At 38.9% G+C, this 25,598-nt stretch overlaps 1 protein-coding gene across 2 annotated transcripts in view; it reads right to left on the bottom strand.

Annotated features, from left to right (window-relative positions):
- slc9a1a (solute carrier family 9 member A1a) overlaps positions 1–25,598 on the bottom strand; it is a 43,030-nt gene that overhangs the window by 12,614 nt on the left and 4,818 nt on the right. For both annotated transcript variants that reach the window (XM_088084267.1, XM_042490267.2), the window contains exons 2-8: positions 15,998–16,470; positions 14,410–14,660; positions 11,976–12,193; positions 9,636–9,838; positions 6,099–6,188; positions 2,465–2,535; positions 1,417–1,593 (exon numbers count right to left, since the gene is read on the bottom strand). In XM_088084267.1, coding sequence (XP_087940393.1) covers positions 1,417–1,593; positions 2,465–2,535; positions 6,099–6,188; positions 9,636–9,838; positions 11,976–12,193; positions 14,410–14,660; positions 15,998–16,470 — 1,483 coding nt within the window. The remainder of the gene's footprint in view (positions 1–1,416; positions 1,594–2,464; positions 2,536–6,098; positions 6,189–9,635; positions 9,839–11,975; positions 12,194–14,409; positions 14,661–15,997; positions 16,471–25,598) is intronic.

The following is a 25,598-nucleotide window of genomic DNA, read 5'->3' as shown; positions in this document are numbered from 1 at the left end:
ATTTCCCCCTGGTATCTGCTGATCAGATGACTGACGGAGAGTTTCTCACAGTGTGAGCTGTCAGTAACAGCTCGTGTAATTGAGCAGCAAGTGTTTTTAGGACAGAGACCAGGAAAAATAATTTATCAGTTCAACAGTATTTCTTTCAATAATTGGATACTCAATTTCAGCAAAGAAAGTGGCTTGTTAACTGTAAAGTGATGCTGTTACTGTTCGTACTGCTGAAATAATTTTGCAGACAGGTTTGACTTTGTCTATTCTTGGTTTGAGAGCCATCAAGTGAAAAAAGAAAATATCATTCCTACTAAACTGGTGAGCAAACTAACTGTGAATTGTGAGGATCCCCACCAGTGTATCCAAGGGTCTCCAGCTTTTATTAACATTTAAGCACGAGTGACTCACACAGGGTATTAACACTGACCAAAGCTTAATTTAGCAATTTATCACTCACTACTTGATACTGCAGATGTGAAATTAATGAGTCTTTTTTTCAAAGATTACAGCGTACAAGCACACTGGGTATTGAAAACCTCAGACTCCTCACCACTTTCAACATGACAGAGGAAGTGATGATTAAAGTGCTGTTAATGTAACAGCAGCTATAAGACAGCTCACAACTGTGAGCCATCAGTGCTGCTGCAGTGTTGTGCTACCTTAAAAGGAGATTTTCAGTCAACTTAACTATAAAAATGAAATAAAACTCAGGAAGTTATTTAAGCCATGACAGACAGACTATGGAGTGCAGTGTTGGCCATGTAAAGCAACACATGAAATGAAACAGTTACTTCCTGCTCCATTTGTAGCTCTGACTGAAACTACTGAGATTTTTAACAGGGTCTGTTTAATCGGGTTGGCCAGATTATTACCTTGCATCAAAGTTAACTCAAATAATGAGTATAGTATGGTAAACTATCAATGAATTGATATTGCATACAATCAGTATTTTCATAGTTACAATGTATAAAATGACACTGTGAAAAGGACTGCTCATAATGATGAACCTGCAGAGAATTATCACACAAATCTTCATCTCCCCTCCATTTTTGAGTTTCAGCTCATTGCTGTTTTGGTTCTAATAGCTTTTTTTGGTTTGACAACCCACTGTACAATACCTGCTCAGCACCAAAAAGCAGCTGGTGAATAAAGTGTAGCGTGTAGCAGATAAAAAGCCAGAAATTTGCCCCAAATTTTGACAAGAACCAGAATCTGATGTAAAAGAGACTGAATGTTGAAATTTCATCCAACATGTGGCCAGAGACATGGCTCTACATGAACAGTAATGTTGCTCTTTAACTGCTTTATTTTGTTCACACACAAAAAAGTTATTGTAGGATTAAGGATGTTTAGTTTGACAGTTTGGTATTCTGAGTGCTGTAAAGCAGAGACACAGTGAGTATACATATATTCAGTACTCACTGCATGGAAACTGTGGAAGGCACAGCAGAAGGCAGCTTGACTCCCCCTCCGCTCTCCACCAGCTCAATGGCCTGTTTCATCTCCATCTTGTGGTAGAAAGCGATGAGCTGTGGCTCCTTGGAGCGTTCGCCTGCAATCAGGCACTTCTTGATGTACTTCTTGTTAAAGCGGTTCAGTCTGGGGGGGAAAAGATGAGTAACAGATGAAACAGGCCACCATATGGATGAAAAATGGATAGAGAGAGATGTGAGGTTTGACTAATGGTGCATATTATACAGACAAAAAGAGGTTAAATGTTGGAAATTATCACTTATGCCAATAGCTCCACATTTACAGCCAGAGTTATTCTCTCATTGACCATTCTGACAAATAAAGAGAAACTACTCAAGCTCACAGTTTTCTGAGTCCAAGATGTACTTATTTTTGTTAATATGAGCACAGCTAACCTGAAGAGCATTTATCATCATGCTTAACATTTTACAGTCAAATGATTCATTAGTAATGAAAATAATGTACCCCACATTCTCCGCTGATGAGTACAAATTAGTAACTTTAAAATTGCAACACTGATTACCTGTTCCTTTGAGAATTGATTTTAAGATTTTATTGATCACTTTCAAAGCCCTGTGAGGCCTTGTTATATAACAAACCTTTTATTTCCCTTTAGTCCCTCTTACACCCTCAGATCCTCAGAGGCATCTTTTCTTGTTGTTTTTTCTTGGTCTCTATTAATTCTCAGGTGACGGGGCTTTTGCAGTTTGGAACGACTTTGGAATTACCTGCCTGACGAGATCAGAGCTGCAAATTCAATCTAATCTTTTAAATCACTTTTGAAAACCCACTTGTTTGAAATTACCTTTCAGTGGTTTTATTTGCTTCGTCACTGCATGTTTTTCTCTCTTATGTAAATTCTGTTTATATTGCTTTTTGCTTGTTTTATTGCCTTGTGTTTTATTAGATTTTGTAAAGCACTTTGTGACTGTGTTTTAAAAGGTGCTATGTAAATCAAGTTTACTATTATTATTATTATTATTGTTATAATCCATACTTGTCCTTCCAGTGGTGGTGTCCATAGTGTCCACAAATGTCCTCGATTCCAGTCAGCAAGTGGTCAAGAAACTGGAGATTAAAAAGAGGAGGAAAATGACCTTTTAAAATTAGACAAACAAAGCAAACACAGATGTAATATAGCAGACGTTCCTTGTAGTATCTGCTCTAGTGCAGCTGCATTTAAAGGAATTTACTGATTTTTCTCGTTTTCATTTTCTCCAGTGTCTGTATGTACAGTGTACCACTTGGTGGCAAACTGTGAAATATATTTTTTGTGTATAGACTGTAATTTGTGATGTACAGTGTTATCAACTGTGATTACAGGTACAATCTGGTACTGCGGATGTTCCTCAGCAGCATCTTGTCCCTCTTGCTTCACCACAGTTATCGTTCCTCGCAGTAAAAACACCCTCCCAGGTAAGACTGCCAACATTATTATCAACAACAGCAGGTGACGAGCTTTAAAATAGACATCGTGGGAGACAACCAGCCGCCAGGTGACCGAGCGGACAGTGTTCATTAGCGGTGGTAGCATGCCTGCTCGGAGAACCAGAGAAATGTACAGATGCATTTGTTGTTCAGACTGCAGCCGACCGCAGGTCGCCCTGGTGCTCTGACTAAGCCTGCAGATGACAGGCTGACAGGCAGTGTTGCTATGGGAACAAGTCATTAAGCAGAGCCACAGAATTTACTTCTGCTTTGACACAAGACACTGATTTATGTAAAGGCTGCCCAGCACCGTGGGAGTGGGGTTAAAAAAGTCATTTTAAAAAGTGGCAATTGTATGAAAAGTTTCTATAGACTGTTAATGCATATAGATTAAGGGTCACACAATACAGCAGTGTATTATGATACATTCTTTTTTCTGGTTATATTAATGCTGGGTCATAGATTTATTTATCCTTTGCTACCAACACCTGGACTCTGGAGATTCTTCTTATACCAGTTTACTCTGTTAGTTTAGTCTGTGTCATATGAATAATGATGCAGGTGTACATGCTGCTGCAAAAACTTCTCAAACTTTTTAGCCATTATTATCTCCACCAAGCCTGGACGGGATCATGTATTTAGTAGTGTGTGTGTGTGTGTGTGTGTATTTGTCCGTACTGTTTTTTGTGTGTATTTATGACTTCATGCTCAAGGACCTCTCATGGTTGTGGTGACTCACGATTGTTGTAAATCCTGTTTTATTGACTTTTGTGTACCGTCACTGACTGCTGACTCCTCATTCCTCTTAACCAGCTGGTAGTGGCTGCAAGCAATCATCTTAATAACCTTGCAAAAGGAGTTTCCTGCAATCAGCTGTGCAAAAAAACAAGCCTTACCTTGTCTCTTGCAGGCCACATTTTAGTCTTTGTCGTAGATCAAAAACTGACAACCACAGGCAAGTTCATACTAACCAGTAAGTAGTTAGGTACTGCAACACATTGACGTTCTTAGGAGACTGAGGTCTTTTGGAGCCAACAAACAGATCATGTTGTTGTTTTTCCTAATTTCTGACTTTCTACGAAATCAGTGCATGGTACAGTTGTCTCTCGGTAAAGCTTTAAGCTAGACTGCTGCGTATCTGCTCAAAGATTGTGGTTGAAGCGCTTGAGTCAAGTTTCCAAACTGCGTACACTAAAAAAATGTTCTCTCTGGCTGGTAATAATAGGTCTCATACATCTCACATGTTTTTTGAAGAATATTAGTTTTTACCATAACAAAGGATTTTAAAATCCCACAAGCTCAACTGAACAGGTTAAGGAATGATTTTGTTTCTCAGTCTGTAAACCCATTAAATCAGATTATGGCTTCTGAGTAGCCTCAGTGTACCTCAGTGTAATGAGTAATATGTTGCACTGTATCCACTTTTTGAATGGCTTTGTTGTTCGGTTAAGTGTTGTTTGTATCATTGCATTTATGTGTATTTATGTGAAATGGTTGATGTCCTCGGACGCAGGACAAATTTAAGAATTATTTCTGGCAATGAAGTGAAATTTAATCTCATTCACTAGATATGTTATGATCTACTAAAAGGTAGCCACGATATGCAATATTTATCTTCGCCACTATCACAATCCTCAGTAAGGGAACTGAGTGAGATTCAGCTGTTCTTTGTTAGGAATTGGAGAAGTTTAGTCGGACATTGTGTTTGAGGTTTGTCTCCATATAATCTATTTACTCTTGTTATTTCTAACAAGACTAAATATTTAGTTAAAATTTCTAGTTATAAATTATGCCTTTGGCAGCCCCTCATTACAAAAATGTCAATTTCCAACTTGACAACACAAACATTCTTAATGGGTCTCTTTTCCTGTTGAATGTTTGTCTATGCAGTACCCGACAGGAAGTAAACATGGACCAAACCTACTGCCCTCACAACAGAAAAGCAATTAAACAGTCCATATGATTAATGCTGCTAATTTGGAAAAAATATCATATGTAGTAACAATTACGTATTCTAGGGCTAGATTTTCTTTCTCAGCTGCAGAAATACATGATACATGTTACATCGGGTTACTGCACATATTAGTATAGTGCTTATATCAGGATACCATTGTCATTGTGAGTAATATGTTTTAATAGCTATGTACATTTTGTTATTTCATACCCACCACATTTATAAAAACGCTAAGTAAAATCACTAAAAAGGATCTGCAACATCTCTGTAATGGGTAGGACAGGTATGTCACAGAGCCACTTGTCAAAGTACATAAATAAATAAATACTAATAAAAATTTACAGCCTCCATACCAGAGGACAGGGTTGCACCCTATCTGAAGTGAATTCAGCACTAGATTGTAGCCCAGTGTGACTGTTTCCTCAGCGGCTCTGTTGACTCTAGTCACTGGTGTTTTACAGTAGAGGAGACACCCATTGGACAGGCTGTTCTTCAAGCCTCAAGCTCTGGTGATTTACTGCAAAGTCCCTGAGGAGGCTGTGTGTCGGTGCGTTTATCTCAGCTGTATTAATAGCTTTAAAAGACTCAGGGATTGTGGAGCATGGTGGTCAGTCACGGATGTGTTGGAGTACCAAAAACTGTGTGCGTGTGTGTGAGAGAGACAGTGTGTCCATGTTATATTTAGCTAGATGGTAAACACTGTTGCTGTGTGCAAAGGGGTAACAAAACTGTGACATTCACTGCGTTTTAACAGTTTACTGGTATGAGATGAAGTACTACCACACAGCCAGTAGGTGGAAGCAGCGATCAAAATTTAATAAACTCAATGGACTCTGAAGCTTCTTACTGGAGAAGGACGTGACATTTTACATAACTACAACTGGAAGGAATATGTAACGCCATCAGAAAGGCAATCCGACATCAATCTTTACTTATTGGCTATGCCTTTTTTTCAATTTCAAAATGTTATATAATATGTATTCTTAGAAATATTTTAATTTCTGTAAAGAATAAAAATAAAAAGGCGGTAAGTGAGAATGCATTGTTGTGGCTTAACAAGGTAGCTCTGTGAAAGAGGAAGTTGACTTATTAATTAATTTATGCAGAGGATGTCATGTGGTTCACAACATGTCATTTCATTTTGACATTTCACTGCCCACCAAAAGGCTCTGAGTTATTAATATGTATGAACCATCAAGAAATCATTGTGATCATGAGGACTGAGGAGGGTCGAGGGGTAAGGTCTTACCTGGGTGTGAATTTCCTCATTAATCGACCGCTTCGCCTCCTGTTTCTTCTTCACCGCCAGCAGCTCCACCAGGGGTTTGATGGTCATGCCCTGCAAGAGGGATGAGAGGAACAAAACATTATTCATTATTCACCTCCTGACCTTAACTGAAGATGGAAGTAGGCTCTTATCACCAACTCTGTGTTAGACTGAAATGAGAAAGCTACATGTGGACTTTAGTGTGATTTAAAGCTTCTATCTCTAATGTTTTATAATCTGTCTGTGTGGCTTAAAGATAACTTCAAACTGAGCCACTACTGTTGTGTTTTACTGGAGTCAAGCATAAGCTCAGTAGTATCACACTTCACTAGCTGGCACATTTCCCAAATTTTGCAACGGCTTATTAACAAACACAGCAGGTCTTCGCACAGCTTTTCACAACAAACTGGTTGTCGTTGCTGTAAATCTCTCGCCACTTTCAGAGGGTGACAACATGTAGAGAGTTACAGATTACAGCAGTAAAGATCAACATCTTCCACATCCAAATGAAATCCTTCCCATTATCAGCATTTCAAAAACAATATCAATATCATGCTTCCTTTGTTGCCTAGACGGACCTCTGTAAAGTATACGCATGGGTAAGATGTAAGAGACAAAGAGATGTTTCTTGCAAGAACAAACTCAGCTTCAGAGAAATCTGACACTGCTAAAACGTTGATGCTCTGTATCGTGTAATTTATTTTCAGCAAAGAGTTATCTTCATAGCAGTAACTTGTTAGCACAGGGATTTCAACGTGATTATATCCTCAAGAGAAATGCAGTCATACATACAACTGATAAGTGCATATATCAACAAACTCAGTTTGAACTACTTTAATTATGTGCGGCCGTTCTGTAAATATGGTCGTAAAGCAAGAGCTTCAGTGTTTGTAAACACTCATCCCACGTCGATAAGCAAACAACACAGGTTATAAAGTTCAACCAAATTCTCTTCCATTCTGGTTCCGAGAATGTTATTGTTGTTTTACCTTTTATTCTAGATAGTCGAAAACTGTGTCTTAACATAACTCTATTGCAGTTTTACTAGAATCATGCTGTATTCATGTGTAATGACAAGGTCTATTTCTGGTCAGTAATGCACTGCCACAGAGGAATGGTGCCAGGAAAGCAAAATCAAACAGTCCGATGTTTGGGTACTGCTGAATTATACCGTTGTGTGTGTGTGTGTGTGTGAGTGTGTGTGTGTGTCTGCACCTGAACGCCTGAGTGTATCATTCTGCTTCTTAAAGAGATTAAGCTGGCCATCTGGTTAACTTTTACAGACTAAAGTGGATGACAGAAGATTTTTGCTCTTTAATAACATCCACTTCTGCTACCATGCATGAATGCAAAAAAAACGCCTTTGCTTTTATCACTTGTGGTTATTTTAATTCAACGACAAAAAACACAACATAAAGATTTTAAATTACTTCTATAATCGTCCTAAACAAGTGGAAAATGAATATTCTAATCATTTTTATCCAGAATGTTTGAGTCCCCACAGTACAATTTGTGCAAAATTCAGTGTGCTGTCCTTAAACCCAGAAATTAATTAGCATTTTAGTACTCTGGCTTCCATTGTTTCCAAGTAAATGGGTTTTTGGTCAGAGGTCTGTGGAAACTCAAGCTTGAGAGATTTTAACATTTTGTTTCGTGGTGTAAAAACTGTCAGTAAATACCCAACTGACAAATTTAGGAGCATTTACATGTCTTAAAGAAGACTGTTTCTAATAAACAGCTGAATGAAACTACAGACCATTGTCACACTGTAACAGCCTTGTTGTGGTGGCAATGCTGAAGTCATGCGACCGTGGTATAGTCAGTTAATAGCCTAAAGTTAGCTTAGTATCTCTGGTGATTGCATTTACATCTCAAAAAACATTAAAAAGTAGTGTTCATTTGTCAACATGATCTTGCAGAACAAACGTGTAAATATTAAAAACATTTGTTTGTCACAGATCTAATTTCCAGCAACAATACAAATTCCTACGGAAAAATCCCATTGGCTTTTGCTGAGGAAAAAAGGGTTAATTTGTGCCTACTTCAGCCTATAAAAAAACCCATACTTTCTGCAGTACTTATTTGTCTATGCCTCAGTTTTACTGTGGGGAAATACAGTCTCCTGCAGAAGTACAGACCGGAGACCTGTGCTCCACTCGACGGACACTGAACCCTCAGCGCTCTATGCTTGTTCCAAATAAATACAGAGAAACATTTTCTCCACTACAGCTGGTAAAAAATAGCTTGTTATGAATGTCTCACTAACCTAACATTACTCAAATGGCAGTTTTTATTAATGAATAAACTGTCTGAATTCCAGATAATTAAACTAACAATAGTTAGAAAAAACAGTCAGAAAAATGACATTAGATGTAAACCAACACAAGAAAAGAAATGTCCACCATTGATACTAAAACACTGCAACTTCTTACATTACCATTCTTAAGTAAAGCTGACAATATATCACAATATAGATTTTTATTTCACTTCTCCTACTCTGACTCTCTACCAAATAAAAATACACACTCAATCCCACTCTTACTCACACAGAGTCATACTTTTAAATAGCTACATTGCAGGTGAAAGAGGCCTCTCCTCTTTCTCTCCTGGTCTGCATCTGTCTCAGCATCAGACAGACTGCCAGAGCTGAATCCAGCAGCATCAATAAAACATGTCTCTGATCTCGCCTCCAAGGAGAGAGAACACGTCTTTAGGGTTTTATTTTAGCTGCTTCCATTCTGAGTCCAATTCACATCCAAGAGTGTTCCTACAGTTGAACTGGGAGACTGGCTGATCTGACGCCGCAGGGCCGATGCAGTTTACGCTGCTGTGTTTGTTATGTTAAGGTTCACTCTGACAAGATTTTGCAGGATTGTGTCTCTACGTAAACTATATTTTGTATTCCTCCTTCATATGTTTCACATTTAATGCACGAAGCAGTTTATCTGCCTGCCTGTCTGTCTGTCAGCGTACTTCAAAGTAGAACTGAAATTACATTTTCCTAAACCAGCTGGAGGGATTTACTTCAAGACTAAATAGACCGGAAACGTCTGACCGCTTGCTGCAACATCAAATAAAGAAACCAACCTCCTGCAAACACGATTGTCCCTCATGTTCAACCCTCAACAAATGTTCAACTGAACAGTTGTAAATTAAACGTTTGTTCTTAGGCAGGCTGGTTTTGTTTGTTTGTCAGGGTATTCAAACAGAGGTGTAAGTAAAAATTCAAATAAGTCTTACTAAGCAAATATAATGCCATCAAAAAGTTTTTTGCAAACCAACATAGTTGGTGATGAAAGATGCAAATGAGTGAGTGAAATACAAAACATGTAAATAAAATCCAGTGTCTCTGACATAGAATAGTGCATCTCAAAACAAAGAGTACTGTATGAGATGAGTCAAAAGCGGGAATCTCTTTGCATATACGCATTGACTGTCCTCATGATAACATCCCATCATAGGGTTAAAAGGTAGGCTGCATAATCGCGCCGTGCTAAGCAACACGTTCTCTTCTCGTACCTGAACAAAGACAGTGAAGAAGATCACAGTGATGATGGCAGTGAGGAACATCTCTCTCATGGCAAAGTGGTTCTTATCCAGCAGGAAGCCGAGGGAGAAGGCGATGGCACCTCGCAGACCACCATAGGCCACGATGAACTGGTCCTTAGTGGTCAGCTTGACAATACGGAACTTGTTGATCACAAAGGTCAGACCAACCACACCTGAGCAGGACAGTGACATGGGAAAGTGAAGTTAGGTTTGTAACTGTGTGTGTTACAGAGATCTGGAGGAATTATTTCTCGCCTTTTAAGATGCCAGTGCTGACAAATAAGTTAAGACAATAACAAGAAAGTCAGTGAAGGTCAAAATTATATACTTTTTTACATAATGTCTAAGAATTTTCAGTGTGCTTTTCCCAATCATTTACATACCTGTTGCTATTTTTTATTATCACACAGCAAACTAGTTTACAAAGACCTGTCCCTTGATATAGTTAGTCCATTAGGGCTGACAGGAATGCTATAAAGCTTTGATTGTTGCCATGGTACCTGAAGTCTAAATAAGTATTCAAAAATCCCAAATAGCCTATCAATTAACAAATAATAATCCAAAATAATTCATTTTGCATCCAAACTAATTATTAGTTATTGTCAGATAACGGCAGTTAAATATAGTGATAGGCCTAGTTTTATGACCGTTTGACCGCCTTTGACAGGCTCAGAAAAACACAAGCAAGATGTCAGAAAAGTCAAACATCCGTAATCGTTCCAAAGTTTCAAAGATGACCCCCAAAAATTCAAGTGCCAGATATGCAATCTACAAAACCAGCTTGGAGAATCACCTGAAAACTGTCAGTTACATTTTGGCAGTCTTGCAAAGTTTTCTTTTTTTCTATATATTACTGCTAATGTTACTGTGATCTGCATGCTATAAAAGCGGACGACTGTCATGTTATTTTAGGCACATCGACTAAAAACTCATGTCCTCTTGTTTCCTCACTTCTCCCGATCGAAGCTTTGATTAATTGTGGATATTTCTCACTAAAGCTCCGAAGCCCAAAACTGGTATTTGGATCAACCCTTTGGTGCATCAAAGTTAAAATCACATCTGCTTTTCTCCCCAAAAAGCATGCATGGTAATGCACTGCTGCTTTTTAAAAAGCAATCTGCAATTGCAGATATAGTGTTGTTTCAGTGAAAACCCATCTCTCCAGCAAAGTCTGCAATTTAAATTTAGTATCACATGAAATAAATGGAAACCAACTACAGCCTGGAAGATTAAAAACACTAAAGCATTCTTTGGAAAATTAGTTAGCAGCACTGCTGGTGTGTGATTGATGGTAAACAAACAAGTGCCTGTTATGAGGACCAAGACAGATAAGGTTTCCTTCGTCTCTGTGGCCATTTACATGTAAAAAGGTAGACAGATCTCAACTGTTGTCTGCAGATTGCTTATTTGCACTGCAAAACCTCCTACTGAAGCATCCCGTAAGCTATGTCCTGTTTGTGTTTTGTCCATCAGTGTTAAGTGTGTTTTGTGTGAATCCTGGCAGGAAATTAATTTTCCCTGCAAGTGAAACTTAAGACAATATGAAGAACCTATAACCTGAAAAAACATTGCAATGATCCTCTAACTAGCAGGACAAAGAACTGTCGACAATAAGAACTGTATTGTTTTCCATCACAAGACCCTGTCTCATGTGATGCAAGTTAAATCTGCAGGATTATTGACTCCAACAAGTCAGCCAAAGGCAGCTTATGTGAGTTTGGAAAGTTTGTTAAACGGCTCAACAGCTCCTCAATCAAACTATGTCAAATTAAGAAGTCAGGATTGCACAACTGAAGATGCCCCCATCGTTCTTTCACTTTCAGCCTCTTTCTCCAACACTAATAACTCTAGTATGACAAATCATCAACAGAAGGACCTGTGACAGCCTGAAGTCAACATGGAAATCCTCGCCGGTGCTCCCTCTCACACACTGACAGCTGTGTGATGAAACATGATGGTGACATTTACTTCCGTCAGTGTGCCCAGTTCCCTTTTTTTGGGAAAGGTTTTTCTACACACAAAGACAACTTTTTTGTGAAAATTACAATCCTCTTCAGAGTCTGTTAATACATTTATCTATGTAAGCTTCTTTGCTTTTGAGCTTTTTGATTTGCATTCCCTGCCAGTGACAAATTCGTTCAATAAAGAACTTCATGAAAAAGTATGTGCAAGTGTAAAAAGAAAAAAAGAAACCACATTATCAAAGACATCTTGCCACAAGTTAGCTACAAACACAAACAAAACACAAAGCAGCAACAATTATTCTGTTGCTGCTGTGAAAGTTGTGAAAATCCGTGTGGTAGAGCTGACCTATGACCCTTGCCACCAGACACAGGATGACAGTGACGGTGACGAAGGTCCAGTTCCAGGCATGAGGTCCGTCCACCGTGGCCACACCCAGAAAGATGAAGATCAGTGTCTCGCTGACGCTGCTCCACATTTTTAGGAAGTACTTGATGGTGGTGTGGGACTTGTGGGATATATTGGCCTCGACATACGGTCGCATCACTGCTCCACATGCTATTAACCTGAAAGAGGAAGAGGCAAATGTTAATTCAGAGGAGATATTTAGATTTTAGGGAACATTTTTTCATAAATTCAATGTTTCCACATGTAATGCAAATACAATACATCCAAAAATGAAATACTGTTGCGCATGTGACTGAAATAAAGCCTAGTCTTTCAGGTTTAGTGTTTCTTTGACATGTGTCCAGAAACATCTTCTAAACAAGCTTCCCTTATCAGCAAGAAAATGCATCTTAATTCAGTGGGTTAAGCCCAGACCTCCAAATGTTAGCTAGTGATACAAGGAATTTTTTGCTGATGGAGGGATTGAGCTCAGTCTTAAAGGGGCAATGATAGAGGTTGCAATAAGCTGTGGGCACCTTTTCTAAACTATCTCGAAAATTGCACAGCACACCTAGGACGCATAGGTCATTGCATTGCAGACTGGCATCCTTCCAGTGCCCATGCTACTGTCTAAAGCTCTCTTCAGGGTATTTTACTGCGTTGCATTAGCTCTGCACTCCCTGATTCGTGCCATTTACTCAAGCTTTAGGGCTTTTAAATAACATCTTTCCATGTAATGTTTACATTGAATGCTGCTTTTCTCTTTTTTTCCCCATTCGTTTATTTTTTCCCCCAAATGGGTTTGTGATTTGCTCATAACTATCTATGCTACTGTCGTGTGTTTTCTTTTCTATATTTCACTCTGTAAATAACTTATTTGGATAGATATGAAGCCAAGTCATCTATAAATGTTAAAGGGAAAAGCCACTGTAGAAGAAGTGTTGGTTTTACTTTATTATAGTTATAGTTATCAGCACCAGTGGCGTCAGAGTTTTCCACTAAAGGAAAGCTGTATGCTCAGTTTGAGTTCCATACTAACTTTGGAAACATGTGACACCAACAAAGAAGTCTCACCCTGTCTGGTGACCACTTCTCTATTCCATCCTGGTGTCATGCAATGTTTCTATGTCAAAAATGTAGAGGCCAGAAATGAACGTCATTCATGTTCCATAAACCGCAGCAGCTGCTTAACATTCATCCCCTTTTCCTCCTTCATATCAATAATGGTTTGGTTTTCAGGGCTTTAGGGAAATGCTGAAAGGAATTTGGACCAGTAAGCTGTTTCACTTCTTCTTCATAAACACCTTGACAAATGCAGTTTTAGATGTGAGGTGAGAGATGACAGCCACAGGCTTTGGAAGAAATTGTCCTTGAAGCTGTGTGTCCTTCAGTCCTGACTCAGAGGGGACACTCAGTATATCATCACCTCCTGCCTGCAACATCAATAACTCTGAGCACGTTAAACCAAAAATGAATGGAAACTACTGGAGGAGCTGATGAGAAATAACACCACAGGGGACTGTTGGGATGCCAGTAAATTAAGGCTTGGTTAAGGTAACGTTGCATCAGTTTGATTCATTACACCACTAGTTGCATGTTGTGTGATCTGCCGCAATTTCCAGCTGAGTTACTGTTTAGGGAAATGACTGAAATAGATTTTCCTGCAGTGGCAATGTTGTATATAGACTGTGACATCTCATCGCTGATGGAAGATCAACATATTAAAAACATGTGATACAACAGGGACATCCCTGCAACAGCTGGAGTATTTCACAGATACCAGAGAGCACACACAACACAACAGATGCTCAGTTTGTATATACAGGACCAATGAAGTAGTAACAAATGCTTATATGCACATAAACATATGCATATAAAAGACATTAATAAACGTTTGTCCTCTGGTAACCATGTAAAAAATGTAATGTCAATCCTTACAATAGTGTTGCAAAATTATTATTAAGTAAGTTGATAAATAAATAAATAAATAGAAATGGAAACTAAGCTGTTACTCAAAAAACCCAAATAAATGCAAAAACAACATTAACAATAATACTATAATATTTACTACTACTACTACTACTACTACTACTACTACTACTAATAATAATATTAATATTATTAATAATAATAATAATAATAATAATAATAATAATAATAATAATAATAATAATAATAATAAATAACAATAATAATGATTATCATTATTATTGTTATTATATATATATATATATAATAAACATTACTTTCAGTGAAAATTGGTAAAAACAGAAAATGATTAACGGTACTTGCAGATCCCAAGGAAAATAATAATATAAAACATTTAATATATACAGTATATTTTGAGAATATGCAATTCTATGCAAGACTATCTAAAATAAGCTCCCAAACTTACGCCATGATGCCAGAAAGGTGGAACATCTCAGCTGACAGATAGGCCATGTAGCTGTACACAAAGACAAATAGTGGCTCTATGACTCGTGTGTGGGAGGTGAAGCGTGAGGTGAAGGCGGCCAGGATCCCATAGATAGCTCCCACTAGAACACCACCCAACGAAACCACCAGGAAGGAGATGATTCCCAGGAAACAGTCCATCACTGTCACTGTGCCAGCACCTGAGTACTCCTCAAACAGGTGGTATAACACCTAGGAGAAGAGGAGTAGATGAGTATGAATAGATATTAGAAATAAAGCAACAGGCTGTTGATAGGATGATGAAAACTCTAGTGTATTTCAGATACTTGCACAATGTGTCAGTATTGATTTTCTGACTGTGTTCAAAAGAGGAACACAGAATTAAGACAACATGAAGGAACTGTATTGAAAGTAGATATGGCTTTTGGAGTGGTGACACATTGCAGAAAAAACAGGGTAAATGTCAAAGGAGAGCACAAATTCGTGACCAAAGGTAAAAGACATAGATTGATCATTTTTAAACTCTAATTTAAAGTTTTTTGGTTCTCACTTACTAAATATACCTTTTGAATATGTAAAGGTTGAGCACATCCTTTAACTGTCCTGTAAGGGTAAATAATATTTGTGCCAAACAGATAAAAAATCCAGTTCAACCTCTGCACCAAGCCTTTGCTAAGTATCTCACTATGGGGATCTACAAACTTCTGGAATGCCAGAGAGGCTAATCATGCAGATCAACTGCCAACCGCTCCAAGGCTGATGAGCTCTGCTTTGACTCTCACCAGAGCCTCAGCTCAAAATTGCCTGTGCCAATGATGGCACAGTGCCGTCCTGCTTATTTAACTGTGCAGTGAAGCCAAAGTTGTAGCTGAACATATGACCTGTGGGCTTTGGTAAATGAGCAGATTTATGGGAATCTTTAACACTTAAGCACACATAGATAAGTGTTGATGTCAATCAGTCGTTGAAACTATAGTTGGTGCATTGTCATAAATTTTATACTGTAGGTGGTGCTGTTTGTGAACAGGGCAGCTTATGTGCTGTCAACAGAGGATTTTATGTTATGACAGACTAGTCAGTGGATCCCTTGCTGTGTGTGGACAGTTTACCACCGTTAATCTAAACATACTACCCACATTGTTTCAAAAGTATCTCTTTAAACCGGTCAATATTGTATGATATAGGCCATGAAAAAATGCAGACTGCACCACATAAAACATGCTGCCTGTCTGGCAGTGAGCTGCGAGGCTGACACGGAACGTAAGAAAATGGAAAATTTACCAATAACTTCAACTATATTTGTTAGCAAGCTAGCTGTCAGCGTCTGTCAAATCAGGTGCTGCCCACATACAGTACAAATTTCACCTCACTCAAACGTGTGACTGTGCTCTGATACTGCGTCATTTATTGCATGAGGTGTTTTGCAGCAGGAGGGAGACAGCACCTCCTCACACACTCATGCACGCACGCACACACACAGATCTTTGAGATCAGATCAGGACATCCCCACTGTGAAACACCTCTAATCCACCAATCTCTACTCTATATATCCTGTTTTGGTCACTCACCACAGTGACAGCATCGTTGAGCAGTGACTCGCCAAACACCAGGATGTGCAACAGTTCATTGATGTGTATCTCCTCAAACACAGCCAGCACAGCAACAGGATCCACAGCTGAGATGATGGAGCCGAACAGCAGACAAGGCAGCAACTCTAGCTGGTGGAGTTCTGATGGATTAGCTGGTTGGATCTGACACACAGCATACAGCAGACCCCCGATGAAGAAGGCGTTCCACAAGGTCCCCACAACAGCAAACATCAGGATTGTGCCCAGGTTCTCCATGAAGGGACGGATGGGCAGGAAGTAGCCAGCATCTAGAATAATTGGCGGCAGCAAGCAGAGGAAGAACAATCTGGAGTCCAGCACTGGGGGGACCTGTTCTCCGGCCAGTTTGATGAGCCCCCCCACCAGCAGACCCACCACAATCAACAGGCAGCTCTCTGGCACGATACCAGACAGACGAGGAATCAGGTGGAACCCTGGGAAAATTGATTGAGAAAAAGATAAGATGTAATGGCATGGTGGAAAACAAAGAACAACACTGAGGGAATTATTTATTTGGAAATCGATTGCCGGATTCATTGCTTTAAGCCTGAACAGTATTTGTGGGCCCTTGTGTGTGTCTGTCTGTGTGTGTGTGTGTGTGTGTGTGTGCGCGCCACTGTCTGAGTGATGAGTGAGTTAAGATTAACTGGAATCGATCCAATATTTTTTGTTTTTTCCAGTATGTAGAAGGCAAAAGCAAAGTGAATACAAACAACACTACAAGAATAATCAGCTGTGGCATACCACACTTCAGTGAGCATTAGCACCAACCTGATAACAAGTTCTAAGTTCTGCAGAGCTCAGGTAAAAAAAAAAGTGCTATTGCATGTACAGTCTGTACACATCAATGTTAACTTCAGCACAAATCTGTCTATAGTGTCTATATAGTGACTGTAGGAAATGCAGAGGGTGAAAACATCAGACTTTTGAGTTAGCTGTGCAGACATGTCAGAGCTCGCCTGCCCTCATTTCCTTATTAGGACTATGACATATGACAATGGCCTTGTAAACTTCTGAGGGAAAAAATAGAAATAATATGCAAACCATTTACTGATCTTAGATCTCACATGGCATGTTTGACATGTCAAGGCTGTCACCATCACAAATTTAGGAGGTGAGACTTTTAAAAAAGAAATTGCTTCAAGTGAAACAAAAAGACAATCTTTTAGCTTGCATTTGTCTTCTGGTTTACATACCAATACAATTCTGGAGGAGTTCCGTATGATTGAAATAATCTTATGTAATTATGTGCTATTACTTGAGGTTGCATGGCTCAGTCATGTCACAGCAAAGCAGCTCTGCAGGGCTCTCCCAGTGACCGTTAATGGGTTTGCCTTTACAAGCAATAAAACTTGCCGCTTGACAACTGACAAAAGCTGCTTGACTTTAAAAGGCTGCATTTTTGACTCAAGAAGGCTAACCTTGTTAAAATGAGAGCACAAATACCATCACTCCTGAGCTGCTGTGAAGTTTGACATGAATCTCACAGACAAAGCTGCATACAGAGGTGACAGGACAGCTGTAGCCTGCGCATAAATACTTAGCAAAACAAGATGAACACTTCAAAAACACTGCAGCCGTGCCTCCAATAGTGAGAAGTCTTTCACCAGCTATATTTACTGTACACTCCAGTAGCACACACACCTGTCATGCTTCAGCTGGCACCGCACCCGCTGATGACATGCATTAACGCTGACACAAAAACATACACAGAAATATGACCCAAATACAGCTACATGTTCACAAGCAGGCTAAACAATCTTATACGGGTAGATTATGTATTGCATATCATTGAACAGATATTATCATGGTGAAATATTATCTGCCAGAATTGCAAATAATAATGCCACTTAAATAACACTCTGAATTTGACACTTTTATCCAATTTCATTATGTCGGTTTTGTGTGAACACTATCTGTGATGGTAGAAGCTCACGTGTAAGAAATGGCACCTTCTTTACGTGTCTCAAAAGGATTCAATACCCCTGTGAATGGTACAGTAAGAGCTGTATTTTACAGTCTGTGTGCATGTTATAAGAGGCAGATACAGAGGAATTGACGTGTTAATGAAGCCATGTTGACAAGTTGTCCCTCATGTCCGCCCTAAGCTGCAGCTATTCTATGGAAATATGTGGTCGACCCACCCTTATAATTTTACATTCAAATGGGTGAACAGAATTTGAACCCATAAAAGGAACCACAGTGGCACACATGCTGAACTATCAAAAATCAGCACAGCTACAAAGCGAGCTCTTCAAGACAAGACTGGATGGTGCGGCATCGTCTGGCAGAGTAAACACAGGGTGTTCCCTCCTGAGCCAGTAGGGGAGGGGCGGGCAGGTGAACAGCTCGGGCCTGCTCCAGTTTGCTTCTGTTTGCACAATGAGGACGGTGAAGCAGCTAATTAATATTCACTAATTAGCATATTGCACACTTTGTTATGCAATGGCCAGGCCTTGCACACATACTGCCAGAAAACAAGAATTACCACTGAAAAGTTAAGACATACAAGCTGTAATAATATTCAACCTTTATTATTTCAATCTTGAAGAGCTTTTTTATATGTAGAAGTATCAGACGTTCTCTGTGGGAATTCAAGACATCTGAGGTAGGGGGAGGGGTGTTCATACTTGAGGACAACACTTTTAGTGTTTCAGCACACAAGCTCAACAAGTGCATGCCTGTGGATTATGCAGCTGCAGCTCCGGAGCAGATAGTGAGGGAGTCTTTATCTTAAATGGTCTAATCTAAGGAGACCTAATTTCCTCACAGAGAGATATCGGAGACTGTATGCTCTTCTCTTTTCAACGCACTTTATTAGAGAACAGGCACCACCCACAGCTCCACAGAGGCTCTGCAGCCAGGTGGGCTGACAAAGGATATTCTGTGATAACTGCTTGAAACACAGTAAACTGAAACCTTGCGTGTGCCTCCCCCTGAAGGCTTACATGGCGAGCAGGATGTAAATTCCACAGCTTGTTCAGAGACTATCCACGGCACAAAGTGTCCTCAGAGGAGACCGAAGGCTTCAAAATGAAAGCTAAATTAGCAACATAAATTAGCACAATAGTGTTCACAACATCTCAACCCCCTATAGACACTGCTACATAATTAAGAAGCTGTGTCTAAGTGTTTGAGACTTCAACATTAGAGAGATCTCTACATAGAGAGGCTGACACCAGATAACACAAGTGATCCTGCACACCTTCGGTAAACTAATTGGTTCCCAGCTGAACAGAATAGATTACAGTGACAGCAGGCCTTCCACAGGATTCGTACTCACGGGCATTTTTTACATAATTCTGCCAGTAACTGAGAGCTCATATCAGTTCGTTATCACCTGGCTTTGTTACAAATGTGTGTAAAGAACTGCAAGGAATCCAAAGATTGCTTTTAACAATTTGAATTGAGTACTGCTCAGTAGCATACACATTAACCGTTCTCTTTAATCCTTTAAAACCTGGATTGACATGACTTGTCTTCTGCTGCTTTCAACGCCAAGTATCTAAATGTTTTGAACCCCAAGCAAATTGGTGTCATTTCTTTAAAACACACGGGAGAAAAGGCAGTGAGCAACTTGGTAAGAAATGTTCCAAAAATTGCAAGAAATTAGTAGATTTAGAAAATTATTTTTGAAAACATCTAGAGAAAAAAGAAAAAATATAGGAAAGAACTGTATTTCTTATAATCATAATTACATATTTGAAATTATTAAATTTTACAGAATAATTATAATTTTAATGCAATTTTTACTTATTTGTTTTTTGTTTGACTTTATTTATTGATTTATATTTTAAGGTACCTTTCTTGTACATTTTACTAATTTTTAACACATTTGTGGAACATTTCTTCTTTCATTACTCTTCCCATACTTTTGACAGAAATCAGTTCATATTGCTCAGGATTCAAAGGGTTAATGGAAGCCAAGGATACATTTAGAATGTTGCAAGCTCTACAGAGGGCAGCAGACATCAATGTATACAAAACGGTGTTATGAGATCCACAGAAACCTGATCTGCAAACACAGAGCATTTACCTACTAGTCAGACCTTGAGGGGCCTTGTGCTCTACATTTCTGAGCAAACATATTACATATGAATGCTACGCACAGAATAAGCATCCTCTGTAAACAGCTGAGGACAAGTGTAGGCCGCTACTGAAGAGAAACTGAAGAAGTCTAAGAAGAGAGTGAGCAACTTGCCACTATTATCATAAGAAGCGATCGCCTTGTGGTGTATTATTATTCTAATAATAGAGTTATAGCATACTGACAGCATGTGCATGCAAAATTACAGAAAGGAACGCTCTTTACAATTCCATTCAAATAAACAGCTTGAGTAGAAACACATGCTTATTTTCAGCAGTGCCCACAGGGAGTACTTCCAATGGCTTTATAGATCCATACACCAAGTTTTATCCTCTTCGAGCCCCTGAGCAGCCTAAAGGAGAACTTCGGGTCGTGCAGAGTTTTTTCTATACTCACGACAGAGCTATCTATGCTTCAAAGCTCTATTCAAAATAAACAAGTACAATCCTGGTTTCAAAAAGGAAGGATGCTGTGTAAATGTAAATATAAACAGGATGCAATGATTAGGGAAGTACGTATTCAAAACGTTGAGTTTGTTTTCATTAGACACATTTCCAATACTGCTAGTCACATGAAATTTGGACCAGACATTGGTATTAACACAATAAAACACATGAAGAAATAACAACAAAAAGTAACATTTCAGTTCCTAAAAAAATATATGCGATATGTTGGAATGACAGGCAAAAAATGTATTGAGCATGCTAACTGAAATCTATCCAATACTTGGAGAAAACCCTGTTCGCAATGCCAGCTTCCAGACACGTCCTGTATGAGGACACCAATTTCTGTGTTCAGATGGGATTTTGGCCTGTTCTTACCAACAGTCTTTAAATCTTGAAGATTTTGAGGAATCTGCTTGAGAATCTTGAGAAAAAAAAATCACTCTCAAAACTTCAGTAATTAGTGGCCTCGGTTCCTGAACAGAGTTCCCGAACTGAGCGTCGATTAAAGAAAAGATATAACACAATAAACTCCTGTCCCAACTTTCTTGGAATGTGTTGCAGGCATCAAATTCAGAATGAGTGTTGTTAAAAAAAAATAAAATAAATAATAATAATAATAATAATAATAATAATAATAATAATAATAATAATAATAATAATAATAATCAACAGTAAATATCTAGTCTTTGTCTCGATTCAAGTTTATATATTTAAAAAAAGAATTAACAAATAATTGCAATTGTTTTTATTTACATTTTACAATGCCTCACATTTTTTTTGGAATCAGGATTGTATAACTGAATCCAGAGGGTGGTATAAAACCCAAGAGGGAGTATTATTAGAAGACAAGGAGACCCATGATCCCTTGTGTTAAGTGTTCTTCCGAGTGACATTAAGTAATGAACCTGAGCCAGGGCACTTTTGGCTCTCAGCCTTCACTCCCTGAATCATGATCCATAAATAAAGGCCACAGTGAACTTGTGTTTGAAGCTTTATCAGGCAATTAAAAGAATGACAGGCATATGAAGACTGTGACAGGCTAATTTTTCAAAAATATCTGAGTATCAACACATCAGATGAAGCTGTGTAGATGTTTTCTTGTCAAGGATACCATGGCAAATTCAATATTATCACTGATCTTTCCCTTCTTCCGTATCATAGCGATGTCTGAATCTTAAATCTGTCACAGCATGAGGTCTTACAATCTTGAGTCTGTCATTTGAAAAAAATGGTACTCAGTCTGAGACTTGCCTGAGCAGAAGCTGTGGAATAATGCTCAGCAGCTCACAGGAATGTCTTTTCACATCTCAAATATAGAAAATACTTAAACTTTTCCAATGTCCAAGCTCTGCAAAGAAGCAATTTACACAAAGCCTTCAATAAAAAGATGGGGAGTGTAGCCCTGGAGGAAAGAGTAAACAGGTCGTGACTGGATGAACTAAACATATTACTGCTGGTGCCTTGAGCAGCGGCAGACTCAACACTGGATCCAAGAATGACTCTCTAAACGACCCATTATCATTCATGAATGACCAGGAGGGACAAGTGAAGACTGTGCATGTTGGACAAACAGGAGAATGAGACAAAAAGCCATTTCAGCATCAATACTACCCTCTGTAAATGTAAAAAATCTCAACACATCCAGAGGTCAGGACAAAGGGCTCAGTGGATGAAGACTGAACGTCCAAGCTTGGCTGAGTGGTGACAGTTAACACATTCTTTAATCTCTCCAGCATGACTCCAATTATGGGCCTCGGTGCTCTTCAAGTGTTGAGCCATACCACAGGAGATAAGATAAGTGAAAAAAGAGGGCATTGAACTTCAAAGCGACTCATGGCACACAGCTGCAGTGGGGTCAAGACATATGTATGACAAAGATAGGCACTAAGTGTACTTCATGGAAGAAAAAAAAACAATACATAACATGTATAAGAGTTTTATGGCAGATTCTTCAACTATAAGATCAGGCAGTTCATCTTGGCTGCTTGTCAATAATGGCCGGCCACTGTGTCCTTGCCCCGCTCCCTCCTGAGAGCCTTTATACAGCAAGGTTATTGAAATCCAGCAAAGGGTAACAGCTCCTGCACTCCTGCATGTGTACTCAGTGTAAGCACAGCCTGGTACTTGCAACGCGCGATCATTTCCAAAGCCAGGAACTGTGTCCTGTTGCCAGGTGACTAATTGTGCACTGCTGGCAACCAAATCTACAGGACCGAGCAAGCACAAAGGAGAGAAAACATTTAAACAGTTGTTTTGTTGTATAAGGTGATTGATAACACATTTATTTGATTCTCTTCCTAGAAATTGAGATGTTAAACTGGCTGGACGGCTCTTTAGCACCATGACATATTGATGTACACAGAGAGGTCAAGAAATATATTTATTTCAGAGCGATGCAGGCTTTCTTCCTGACAACAGGGCTGTGTGAAAAATAAGCTTTTATGAGTCATTGTTTGATTGTTTGATGCAGACCATTGTGCTCCTCAAGTTGCTTGCGCAAGACCAGTGTTGGTTTAAATTATTAATAATGGCCTGCTGCCGGTATATTTCAGTATGACCCCAGATGCTATATCTGCACAACAATACTACCGGCTCACCCTGCTCACATGGTAGTCATGTTTCTGAGCAACAGAAATGTTTGATCCTTACTATAATTCACAAAGACATCCTCCACTATAATTGCTGAATAGAGTACAATTCAGTGACAGAATCAAACATCTGTTTCAAACAGCACTGTGTTGGCCGTTTTGTTATCAGAGTCTGATGTTTTAAAAGGAAAGAAAGCGGTAGAAACATTTGAAGATCTGGCTTTAGATGGAAACAAAAGAACAACTTCACATTAGTATAAACACTATTGATACTACCAGTAGATCCACCTTTAAAAGATCATCTTAGGACTGATAGAAATGATCATTGTTTCATAATGATGACAGCAATGATCAGATCCTTATTTCTATGATGGTAGAGTCAAACCCCCTGATCAAAACAGAGAATGGTGTCAAATGCAACCACTGCAATCACTAGAATGTCCACCAATCGAATCAGTCAATATTCATTATTGCTTTAAAAGCGATTTACTCAAACGTCATGGATATGCAGTAATGTGAGGCATTTTGTTTGAAGATTAAGAGAATATATATATATATATATATATATATATATATATATATATATATATATATATATATATATATATATATATATATATATATATATATCTTTTTGAAAGACTTCTGTGGTAAGTTGAGAGAGGATAGTTACACGCACATTAAGGAGGTGCAAGGCCATCAAAAAACAGCAGACACGAGGAATAAAGTAACGCCTGCACATTTACTCCATGCCACACAGGTTTAATGAAGACATCTCGGTCCCAATTGGATCTTCGTCAGGTCAAAGTATGATGATGAAATGTTGAAATGAAATGTTATTTTAACCTGACAACGATCTAAGTAGGATAGAAAAGTTGTCTTCATTAAACTTGAGTGGCGCAGGCTAAGTGTGCAAGTGTTACAATAACATTATTGTTACATAGCTTTTGAACATACACTGTATGAAATAATGGATGTGCAGCCACTGTGACTTCACCCACTGGTTTGTGGACTCGTTTTGATGCCTCTAGTTTGCAATCTTGGCTGTAGCCATCTTGGATTTTTGGAGCCTGAAGTGACCACATTTGAACGAGATGGTGGTTTGGACTCATTGAGTGTGGTGACGCCTTGTACACAGTCTGTCACTCAAAGCATTCATGATCTTAATTATGCATGACTTTAAGCCTTTCTGAAATTCAAATGTGTGAGTTATATAAAAATTCACCCCTGTAAAGTTGTCTTGAATGGGGAAATCACCTTATGATTGAAACTGTGTTTTTGTGCCGGGCTGTGTAACATGATCATTTCAGCTGTAAAGTTGTGAATTTTACAATACGGGGGCCAAGGGGATTTGCTCATTTTTGACGCCAGCCTAAGGGGGCCGCTAGAGAAAATGCAGTTACTGGCACTTCCGCTTTGGCTTTTTTTTCCAGCTCCGGAGTTTTCCTCTTGCTTGTCACACATTTACTCTAGCTTTGGAAAGGGTGTGGTTTTTAATGATATACCTGGACTCTTTCCCACACAGAAATTATCGATAAGGACAATATTATGGCCCATATCTCTAAGTGGGCTGGCCAAATCCTGTAGCTCTAAACTCCACACAACAACTAATGTTTTACCTAAACTTACTTAAACAGAAAATCATGTCTAGTCAAAGTCTGACCAGACACTGTCTGGGCCTTACACTGCAAATTATAGTCAGTCAAATCTTGATTGATTCTGGCACACTCTTCAGATTTCAATTTCATTAACAAAATGTTGTTATTGAATTTAAAGAATATAGTAACTGTAGCAGGAGGTACGAGGAGGGACACACTGTTCAAGAATGATTGTAAAGGTGATGTGTAGGTCAGCCCTGTGATACTGATAATATCTCCCATGTTTGTTATCATCAACTGTTTACGATAGATAAAGCAATTCTGTAAGGAATGGGCAGGTCTCTGAGTCAACCATTTACTCAGCAAGCAAATGAGCTACACAGCTTTGGCAACTAAGGCATGCCAAGCATTTATGAGGCAAAAAACAACCAAAAGCTTTGACAAATAAATCAATACAGCTGGACAGTGGGTTTTCACTGCACAAACCAGATTTAATTTTTTTTTAACAATGACGGATGATCACTCTACACCTGCTGAAGCCAAAATTCTGGGTCTTACCATAAAATATGAGAAAGTACACTTTTCTTGCACTTTGTTTTGCCCACTCACAGTAGAGTGGTTCACTCCCAAACTCTGGAGCCTAAGTGTACCCACGCTAACCCAGGAATTAATGAGTTTAGTCTTCTGCATTTCCCTTTATGTCACTTCCTGCTGTCTAAATAAACAAGCAACACAAAATAGCAAATAATCCGGCTGTTCTAAAAATATCTGCATTTCCATTTAGGCGCTTATACTTCTGTATGTGCTTTAATAGCTTTCACTTTTCGACAAATGAGAGACTAG

This window comes from Plectropomus leopardus, chromosome 11 (genome assembly GCF_026936395.1).
Source record: "Plectropomus leopardus strain MGB_pleo_1.0 chromosome 11, ASM2693639v1, whole genome shotgun sequence".
NCBI lineage: Eukaryota > Metazoa > Chordata > Actinopteri > Perciformes > Serranidae > Plectropomus > Plectropomus leopardus.
The sequence above is the reverse complement of the archived record's forward strand: the minus strand, read 5'-3'. Positions and strand labels throughout refer to the sequence as shown.